Source organism: Lynx rufus, unplaced genomic scaffold (genome assembly GCF_022079265.1).
Source record: "Lynx rufus isolate CCGP_SWC_20201006 ecotype Redwood Valley unplaced genomic scaffold, mLynRuf1.p SCAF_27, whole genome shotgun sequence".
Lineage (NCBI taxonomy): Eukaryota > Metazoa > Chordata > Mammalia > Carnivora > Felidae > Lynx > Lynx rufus.
This window is the reverse complement of record NW_025814842.1, coordinates 5,560,626-5,571,773: the sequence shown is the minus strand read 5'-3', so window position 1 is coordinate 5,571,773 and position 11,148 is coordinate 5,560,626. Positions and strand designations below refer to the sequence as shown.

General features: G+C 39.0%; 1 protein-coding gene across 2 annotated transcripts in view; it reads left to right on the top strand.

The window, feature by feature from the left end:
• Positions 1 to 6,726: 6,726 nt before the first annotated feature.
• The window catches only part of BAIAP2L1 (BAR/IMD domain containing adaptor protein 2 like 1), a 68,561-nt gene continuing 64,139 nt past the window's right edge, over positions 6,727 to 11,148 (top strand). For both annotated transcript variants that reach the window (XM_047089517.1, XM_047089516.1), the window contains exon 1: positions 6,727 to 6,797. In XM_047089517.1, coding sequence (XP_046945473.1) covers positions 6,728 to 6,797 — 70 coding nt within the window. In that variant the 5' untranslated portion in view covers position 6,727. The remainder of the gene's footprint in view (positions 6,798 to 11,148) is intronic.

Genomic DNA, 11,148 nt, shown 5'->3' with positions numbered 1-11,148 from the left:
GCTTATTGAACTTTTGCACTAGAACCAACTCCTCTTCCTGAGACTCAGCCCAAGTAGAACAGTGATATTGCCAGTTATTTTAGCTTAGACTATCCATATTGCTCTCTGAATGGAAATGAAACTCATTCTGGTGGAAACTGGTTTGGCAAATTATCCTCCTTGCCAGGCAGTAACTGAGCTTTTGTTACTGATTGTAACAAAATAGTGTTTCTTGGACCGTTTTTTTTTGTTTTTATACTTGGTATTTAAACCTTTTATTTTTAGTGCCAAACTTAAAATGGATTTATTCATTACTGCTGGTGATTTTCTCTAAATCTTAGGCCATGTAAACAATTCGGGTCTTAATAAACCTTAACACACCATATGACCTTTGACCCAACGACTGCCCTCTCAAAAAAGTGTGGGACCCATCCAGTTCACAAAGATATCCACTGCTACTTATAAAACTTTACAGATTGTGGAGTACAAAGGCAGCACTGCTTTTTTGTTCCTGAGTTTAAAAATACATGTACTTCAGCTAAAATAACTAGATTAATGGCCAAGAGCCAGGGTAGAAATGGATTTTCCACTGTTCAAGGGGGCCAAAGTTTCCGGGGGAAAAATTTCTGTAGCTGAACTTAAATAATAAGAAATTGAAGTGTATGTTAAACTTTCGAGCCTAAAAACTCTTGTATTGTTTTCTCTGAAGCTTATTGTAGTCCTAAGTCTTATGAGTTAACTTTTTTCCCCAGTAGAATCATTTGGATGGTTGGTTTATGCTTGGTGTTAATTTTGGAAGTTCTCATTAATTCATTGTTTTTGATATTTTAAGATAGTAGTTATATGTAAACATTTCAGGAATTATATCAAGAAATCAAATTATATGTTCCCCTTATTTGGCTTAGCTGAACTAAGAATAATCTTAAGAAAAGACACAGATCTGGGCTTCTTTTTAATGACTGTATTCTAGTAGACAGAGTTAGCTCTGCATCTGTTTCCTTATATTCTTACCCATCCAAACTCAGCCTCATAAGTTTATTATAAGAATTTTAAATGATGTTTTTAAAGTTTTATCTTTAATTTTTTTTTTTAATGTTTATTTTTGAGAGAGAGAGAGACAGAGCATGAGTGAGGGAGGGGCAGAGAGAGACACAACCCAAAGCAGGCTTCAGGCTCTGAGCTGTCAGCACAGAGCCCGATGGAGGGGCTTGAATTCACAGGCCAAGAGATCATGACCTGAGCTGAAGTTGGACGCTTAACTGACTGAGCCACCCAGGTACCCCAAGTTTTATCTTTTTATTAGAACTTACATTCTTGTTGTCCAGACTTAGTCTCTTAAGATTATTATAAGAATTTTGAAAGAGATATTGAAAAGTAGTTTTATCCTTTTATTCAAAAGCAATTATTTTCCAATAAAGTTATTAGATTTTAAAAAGTACCAAAATCTCATACATTGCTGATGGGAACGTAAAATGGTACAGGCACTCTGGAAAATAGTTTGGCAGTTTCTTATAAAGTTAAACATATACCTACCATATGACGCAGCAATTGAACTCCTAGGTATTTATCCTGGAGATATGAACACTTACGTTTACACAGAAATCGGTATGTGATTGTCCATATCAGGTTTATTTGCAATTGCCAAACACTATAAACAACCAAAATGTTCAACGGGTAAATGTATAAATAAACTATGATACATCTGTACTGTGGAATACTACTAGCCAAAAAAAGGAATAAACTATTAATACACCCAACAACTTGGATGGTTCCTAAGGACATTGTGCTGAGTGAAAAAGCCAGTCTCAGAGGTCACATACTATATGATTCCATTTATATAATATCTTCACAATGACAAAATTAGAGTGATTGAGATTGGTGGAGAGGGTGTGACTGTAAAGGGGTAGCATGAGAGAGATCACTGTGTTAGTGGAACAGTTCTGTACTGTATCTGTGGTGATGGTCACATAAGTCTATACTTGTGTTAAGATTTCATAGACACAATGCACTTTCCCCCCTCAAAATGAGTGATATAAAAACTGGTAAATACAGGGGTGCCTGGGGGACTCAGCCGGTTAAGCATCCCACTCTTGATTTCCGCTCAGGTCATGTTCTCATGGTTCATGAGATCGGGCTGCACATCAGGCTGTGTGCTGGCAGTGCGGAGCCTTCTTGGGATTTTCTCCCCCTCTCTCTGCCCTGCCCCTGCTCATGGACTTCTCGCTCTCAAAATAAATAAATAATAAAAACATTAAAAAAAACAAAAGAAGCTTACAAAAAAAACTGGTAAATACAGATGAAGTCTGCGGTTTAGTTAAGCGTTGTACCAATATCAGTTTCCTGGTTTTGATAATGTACCATGGTTATATAAGTTACCGTCAGTGGAAAAGCATATGTGAGAACTCTCAGTACAGTTTTTATAGCTTCTTGTGAATCTTGAACAATTTCAAAATAAGCCTAAAAACAAAACAAGGGAATTGAGAAAAGAGGGTAGAAATAGCAGCTATGGCTTTAGGTCCCTGTGATCCAGTATTGAGACTTAGATCTTTCAGAGAGACTGGTATGGGAGTCATCTTTGGCTTTGGGGCTTTATGGCTGCTGGTTGTAAATGAGGCTCAAACAGATGACTGGCTTCAATAACACAGGATGAGTGGACTTCCAGTTAAGTACAGCAGATTGACCCGGAGGTTTTTCTTCTAAGAATACATGGAAATGATGGGGCGCCTGGGTGGCTCAGTCGGTTGAGCATCCAACTTTGGCTCAGGTCATGATCTCACAGCTCATGAGTTCGAGCCCCGCATCGGGCTCTGTGCTGACAGCTCAGAGCCTGGAGCCTGCTTCGGATTCTGTGTCTCCTTCTCTCTCTGCCCCTAACCCACTCGCATTCTGTCTCGGTCTCTCTCAAAAATAAATAAACATTAAAAAAAAAAAGAGAGAGAGAATACATTGAAATAACAAAGGAAGGACAAGAAAAAGAGGAGAGGAAAGGAGGGTGGGTGGAAGCCATAAATTCATGGTAGAAAGGACTGAAAAAAGAGCAGTTGATGAACAGCCTAGAAAAATTTGGAGGAGTGGTAGCTGCCTTAAGAAAACTTAAAGACTCTGCAGTGGGAGTACTGATGAGAGCTGAGCCATTCACCTCAAAGAACCTGAGAGGCTGGAGAGCAGGCCCACAGAAGGTGGGGACGGAGGGGACACCCAGGGCCAGAAAAGGAGTTACACAAGGTGGTTAAACTGACAGTTTTTCTTTCCTACCTGAACCACCACTACTACTAGAAGCTCTCTCTGCCTGGCAGACTCGAGATTTAATCTCAGGGCATACTGAATCATAGGAGGTCTCGACCTGGAAACAACAGCAGAAGGTGGAGGGAATAAACCTTAGAGTGCAGGAATTCAGTAAAAATCAACTCAGTAAACTGTGAAATTCCCAACCCAGTCACCTTCCTGATGGGTGGGGAAAGCCAGCCACCTGGCCATTGCCTCTTCCCCTACCCCTGATAGGAAATAAGAAACTTGTCTAGAGAGACTCAGTGGACCCTGGTTACTGTCACATGGCCAGTTTGTCTATAGCTGACTTGTCCAGTTACTCTGAATGAAGCCTACTAGTCAACAACAACCCTAGTGTACACACCCACACCCGCAAGCTTCCAGACAGCATTTTAGGACTTTACTCTTAAATATGAACAGGCTAGGGGCTCCTGGGTGGCTCAGTCAGTTAAGCATCCGACTTCAGCTCAGGTCATGATCTCACAGTCTGTGAGTTCGAGCCCCGCGTTGGGCTCTGTGCTGACGGCTCAGAGCCTGGAGCCTGCTTTGGATTCTGTGTCTCCTTGTCTCTCTGACCCTCCCCCATTCATGCTCTGTCTCTCTCTGTCTCAAAAATAAATCAACATTAAAAAAAATTTTTTTTTTAAATTTCTAAATATGAACAGGCTATCAGGGATTGCCAAATGTCTGAGGAAAGCCTCCAACACAAAATACAGATGGATGCCAAACAATGAAAAGAAATAATTAGGAGATAATATGGGGAACTGGAAGAAAATAACAAAGTTATAATTTATTCTGATTAGAGATACATCATTCACAAAACAAGAACTGGATACTTTTAAAAAGGGATAATTAAAAAAAAAAACCTGCAAAGAGCCCAAATTTAAAATATGATATCAAAAGTTTTAAAAAACATAATAGAAGACTTGAATGTGAAGTTGATATCTGTCAGAGATGGGGGAACAAAAAGTGGAAAATCAAAGAAAAAAGGTAAAATGATTAGATAATAAATTCAGGGTGTGTAAAATCCTTATCAGAATTCCAGAAAGTAGGGAGAGACAAAAAACAAAACAGGAACATTTTTCAGACCTAATGGGCTTAACTTTCTATATGGATAGGGTCTGTTGAATGCCCAGTAAAATAAATAAGTACCCATACTAAGACAGACCATTATGTAGTACACAGGGATAAAGAGAAGTCTTCCAGAAATAAGCACCCCCAACTATGTCCTATGCAAAGGAAGAAGAAATGATGGCTGACTTCTCAGTAGCAAAACTGGATGTTAAAAATTGTGGAGCAGTATCTTTAACATTCTAAAGGAAAATCACTTTTGCTTTGTAATACTCTAGCCAGCAAAATATCAATCAAATGTCAAGGTAAAGATAATGTCAGACACATGGTGACTCAAATTTATCTATCATGCATCATTCCTTAGGTTGTTCTTGGAGAATGATCTTCAGCAAATGGGAATAAATGAAAGAGGAAGGTGTGGAGTCCAGTTAATGAGAGCTCTAACACAGGGGATCAGAAAAGGACATGCAAGGGTAGCAGCGTGGCAGGGACAGTCAGGCCAGACTGAGCAAGAGGACGGAGTCCTTGGAGGAAGTTCAGGGGAAAAATGGAATGGAAGATTAGCTGACAACTTTGTGCATTTGAAAAATAATATTGATAGACTTCTGCTAGATGGGATGGAGCATGTGGAAAAATTTAAGGTAGATTCATGGAAAACTAAGCCAGGGAAGGGTGGTGTGTGTGGAGGGTGATGAGATGATTGTTAATCCCAGGAGAAACAAAGACTGTACCAAGAAAGGAACATAATCCCTAGTACATTCCTTGCATTGTAGTGACCGATATTTACAAAGTCATAATAAACCCTCTCAACTTACCAGCAAATTGCCATTTAATTATATAGGAAGGATTGGGGTAGGGAAAGTGGAGTGATATGCAGAACTGAGCCCTTATCTAGGGTAGTAGAAAGCCAGTCATTATTGTCCAAAATTGAGAAATCAAGAATATTATCCAAAACTATGGCAATGAATATAAGAATAACAACTTAGTTGAAAGTGCTCTTAGGAGTAAGTTGAAGTTTAGGGAAAGGTTGAGCCAAGGGTTGTTTTTCATGATAAGCCTTTATCATTGTTTGATAAAATAAAAGTTATTATGTTCTCTCTGTACTGGTTTATAAAGGAGAACCTTTTATCCTGAAGAGCATGTGTATCAAGTATCTGCCATTTGAATGTTGTGTGTTTTTCATTCTTTTTATTGCCTGGTCTTGTACAAATAGGGTTCACATTTGGGGAGAGGAGGTAAGGAGACTTGAGTGGTCCACCCAGAGTGGCTAATGCTGTGAAGCTCATTATTTGTAGATGGAACAAATACATTCAGTCACCGTGTATTCTTAGTCAAGAAGTCAGAAACCCATAGGAATGATCTTTTGTCTGTACTTTAAGTTTAGGTCAACATTCTAAATAATTGCCTCTTATACTTATCATAGCATTTGTCTCTATGTTTGTGACTTTCTAGTGATATAAGAATAACACTTTTAAAAATGAAAACCATGACATTTGCAGAGATATGGCATCATGAAATCTATGAGAGGGAAACCATGTCTTTCCATCTACTATTGTGTGCACAGGACCTACCTACCACTCGGTGGTTACTCCACAAGTACTTAATGAATAAACTGATCACTAGGAAAAAAAATGCCAGTGACCACCTGGACAGAAGGTCGCAGACTGGCCTGTGTCCTAGGGCCATCAGCAACACCCACCCTCATACCCTCTCCTGGTTATTAAGCATAGTAAAAACAAGATCTCTTAGAAATGTCTGTTCAGGGGCACCTGGGTGACTCAGTCAGTTAAGCATCCAGCTTTGGCTCATGTCATGATCTCATGTTTCGTGGGTTCAACACAGGCTGACAGCTCAGCCTGGAGTCTGCTTCGGATTCTGTGTCTCCCTCTCTGTGCCCCTCCCATGTTCGTGCTCTGTCTCTGTCTCTCAAAAATAAATAAACGTTAATTTAAAAAAAAGAAAGAAATGTCTGTTCAATTGATAACCAGAACATCGCTTATATAGTTATAAGGTTCCAATCATGCACACCTGTTTTTAACATTAGCGTGACAACCATTAACCTACTTAAACCCCACTGGGAGCATCAGCTTCTGGGCCTGTAACTCCTGTGGGGTATGCTTTGGAGGTATGCATGTCGGCTACTTGCTCCATTTATAGTAGGTTCTAGGCAGCCCTTGGGCAACTGGGAAACTGCCAGGATCACATGTGTCTTGCCAGTATGAGTGCCCTGTTCCATCAGTAAAGAAGTATGTGCTCTTCATTATTTTAAAGTAAACATTCATGGCTTTGTAGACGTACTGTCGAGCATACACAGGCATCCATGGCTATGTAGTGACAAAGTCTAAAGATTACTTGATCTACTGTTTGCTTATCTTATTAATTTGTTTGTTTGTTTGTTTGTCAGAATGTTATGGAACAGTTCAATCCTGGGCTACGAAATTTAATAAACCTAGGAAAAAATTATGAAAAAGCTGTTAATGGTAAGTGTGTTTTCTAAATTTATAAATATAGTGCACATATAAAAACCATTCAGTAAATATTTTACTTAATTATTTTTATGTGGTTAATAGTGAATTTTTGAAATATCTTGAAGTTAAAAACAATACTTAGGTTAATTCTATGGAAGTTTGCAATGAATAGGATATTAGTGCATTTGAAATGAATAAATTGAATCATTGGCTATTCTAAGTGATGTATTTCAATTACCAGATCATGGTTTTTGACCGGACTCAATCTTTTACATCATTGCCATAAACATGTTTTCCACTTTGCAAACCAAATTCGTCGTGAACTAATAACATATATTAAATGTGTGCTTAAAATATTTGTTAGTGTCTTGCAGCAGCAGAATTACTCTCTTTTTATTTATGTAGAATACTTTCTTGCCTTTGGGTGTATAACTTCTGATAGTGATATGAGAAAAGTTTTAGCCTGAACAGAAAAACATCTGAGTTAAAGGTTGAAGTTAAAATTTTCATTTCCAAAAGAGTGCTTCCTTGAAAATGAATTCAGGCGTTGGCTTTTGTCTCTCTTTGTGAACTGGAGTTGTTTGCTAGTTTCAAGAGGTTTCATTGGAGAAAGCTGACCTGCATCTACACATGCATTTCCCTACTAAGAGGTGAATGTTATCAGTGATCACCTTAAAAACTTGAGATGCTGATAATCACTAGATTTTAACACAGTCACAATAATTCTCCCTATGTAACAAGTGTCACGCCAAAAATATTCAGACACCATTTTCACCCTCTACCTTGGTTCACTAAAACCACCATGTAACATAAGTAGAAAACTTAGTTTCCAATGGTTCACATCAAGTTCTGGGTCTTTTATGTATTTCTCATTTCCTTCTTTCACCACGTCACACCTTTGGCTGCTCCCTCTTGAGGTTTTGAAAATAAATCTGTGACCCCATATACCCTTAGCATAAGCATGCCCCAGGAAGAGGGGGTATGGTAGCTAGAGTTTGGATGACAGGTGCCCAATTGTCATAATCATGGGAAAGTAAACTACTTATTTACTTTCTTCTGGATCTCTGTGCTGTTTGCCAGACATTTTCACTGTTGGGAAACCATCCCTCACCCCCCAAGAAGTGTCAGCGACCTCTGTAGGTGACCCCTCACCTCCCTTATCAAAGAGCAGGAGACTGGTTTTAGAATTCCTGCACAGCTGACTCTCCCTCCATGACTGCTTAGTCACAAGGCCACAAAGTCATTGCTTTAGATGCCCCTGTGAAGGAAGTCACAACGACCTGTGATGGTTTTTTTTCTTTCTAGCACTTGGTGCCTCTCCGAGGCAGTTTTACAAGGTGACTCAGGGAGCTGCCAGCAGCTTAGTCTCTTGCTAAATAAGGCTTCTCCCCAAAGGCACTATTTTGCACTTTTAAAGTATTTCCAGAATTTCTGCAGGCCATCTGTTTTTTACTGAAGCCATCGAGAAATTGAGATAAATTTGTAAAGTCCTCGGTAAGAATTTGTAGTATAGTTGAGGATGCCAGATGTGCAGTCACCACTTAGGTCATAAGTCAGGACAACATTCACAGCTAACAAAGAGCATGGAAAGAGCAGTGTCACAGGAATTTGAGCAGTGAAGTTGGTGGGGAACAGAGCAGGCGGGAGGCCTTGTAGGAGCTGTGCAAGCTGACACATGTTAGGTTTCAGGCAGAAAAGACAGCATCCAAGCCAAAATCTGAGGCCCAGACTGGCATGAGTGAGCAGCTGTTGGGGAATAGTAAAATACAAGGTGGAATGGGGTCAGATTGTTAATGCATGTGAATGCAGCATCAGTTATCTATAGCCACATAACAAAGTCTCCCTAAACTTGGTGGCTTAAGGCAGCAATAGTTTATTATTTCTCAAGGTCCTGTAAAGGCAGTGCAGTTCTCTGGACCCCTGGGGCTCAGTCCTACAATTGCAGTCAGCTGGGGCTGGGCTCCCTCTTTCTGGCATAGCAGACTTCCAAGAGTGCAAATCCCTGTGGGAGTTATGCTTGCTGGTACCCCATTGGCCAAAGCAAGTCACATGACCAAGCCCCCAATCAATGTATAGGGGACTACAAAAGTTGAGAATTCTGGGAGGTATGGTTTATCCAAGGCGATTTCTGTAAAATCTGTCATGAACTCTGGAGTGTGGGCTTACACTATGGGCAGTCGAGGCCATGAAGGTTCTTGAGCACTCCTGTAACCTAATGAAATCATACTTTAAGGGAAAATTATCTGGTAGCAGTTTGTAGATTAGATTGATGAAGTAGTTGGTCAACCACTAAAATAGGACAAATATGCTTCGTTCCTTAAAACAAGTGATAGAAAATCTCCTAATGTATTCACAAAGGGGGGATGGCAAAATTATGAGAATAGTATTCTTTATTAAGTTCTGGATAAATTATATAGTTTTTAAAGTTAATTCAACTTTATTATTAAAGCAAGAATATTTTACCATTCTGAGGTTAAATAGTTTTAAACATAAGTCAACAGTTAACAAAAAATTTCAATTTCACATGTGGATGCAAACCGAAAATTTTTTTTATTTTTTTTATTTTTTTTTTTATTTTTATTTTTTTTTTAATTTTTTTTTTCAACGTTTATTTATTTTTGGGACAGAGAGAGACAGAGCATGAACGGGCGAGGGGCAGAGAGAGAGGGAGACACAGAATCGGAAACAGGCTCCAGGCTCTGAGCCATCAGCCCAGAGCCTGACGCGGGGCTTGAACCCACGGACCGCGAGATCGTGACCTGGCTGAAGTTGGACGCTTAACCGACTGCGCCACCCAGGCGCCCCAAACCGAAAATTTTTTTTATGCATTGTGCATATATGCCATTCTCCCACTGATCTGCTTTTCAGCTTATCAGTATCGTACAACTTAAAATCTTCTTATTAAAAGTTGCACCTATTAACTTGCCAGTTTATTGGCTACAAACCTTGTTTTTAGGTAGAGTCCTCTCTTTTTCAGTTCTAGCTGAGACCAAAGAGTTGCGAAAAGCACGGTGATTTAGAACTGAGGAAGTAAACTACCTTAGTTGGAGTTATGTGCACTGCCTCTGATTTGCCATTGACCTTGGGCACGTCCCAGCATATCTTCACTCCACTCTCCTTCATGAAACAGGGTGATAACATCACTGACCCATGTCTTAATATTCTTGGATAGGTAAACTTAAGTAAGGCTTGGAAAGTCCATATAAATGCTACTTGTTATTGTTCTTTTTTACTATTATACTTTAAGGTTATCCTCAGTCTTATGAAATAACTGTATAATAGAGCGTTACATTTCTTAAACTTGTATACATATTAGTAAAAGCTGTAACTTTTACATTTTTTTTCAACTCTACAAGAAATAAATGAATTTGCCATGAAAATGCTACTTTTTTGGCCAGTAATATCCTCAGCTAGACTTGTACATAATTTGTTCTGTGGCACCCCCTACCTTCTCCCCCCTACTTTTTATGCTTGAGATATCTTTTTTAATCCACTGTTGTAAAACAATACCCATTATAAATTGGGGCAAAGCACTTGGTATGGCCTCTGGTTTTCTTCGCAGTAAAAAGGAAAGGAATCTTAGAGATTCCTAAGGGCTCTTTTAGTTCTAAAATTTTGTATTCTTCAGAGTTAGTCTTTGAGTAAAGCAAAATAAATTATTTTCTTCAAAACCACACTAAATAGGCTAGGTGTTGTTAAAAAGCTTGCTTGTTGTGCACTATCAGTCTTACCAAACCTAGCTTGTTGGAAAGTGAAGGAAGGAATCCATATTAGCAGCTTCCATGCTTGTGCTCTTAGGGCATTTTATAGATGACCCTCCTTTGTTTCAGAAAGGATAGTGACCTTGCCCAGGGAGGTCGTGTCATTAGAAGTAAAGGCAGAATGCAGACCCAGGTCTGTCTTGCCCCTGACTACCTTTCCTAAAGAAAAAGAAAGGAAGGAAAAAGAAAAATCAAAAACAGATTTCTACACCTTATAATTTAGTCTTCAGAATCAATTTGAAAAGAGAAATACTGTTTTTAAGAGAAATAGAATCCAATTGATATAGCAATAGAAGTTTTCCTTGTTTCTGCCAAAAAGGTAATGGGGAGATGATAGAACATTCAGTTATTTTTCAGAGAATTCTGTTGTGTTTTTGGAGTGATTAAAATAATGTATTTTAAATTTCATACCTTTCCCCCCTAACAACAATTATTTTATTGTTTGTGGCTCAGAATAAGTTTTTCAATAGAAAAGTAAAAGTGCCATTGAAAGGCCAGGTTCCTGGGCCACCCCATGCAAGTTCTTTCAACTAATAATGTTGCAGACCTGTGTAGCTGTAGAATAACCAGCTGAGAAAAGCTCTCTTGCTGGAGCGGATATG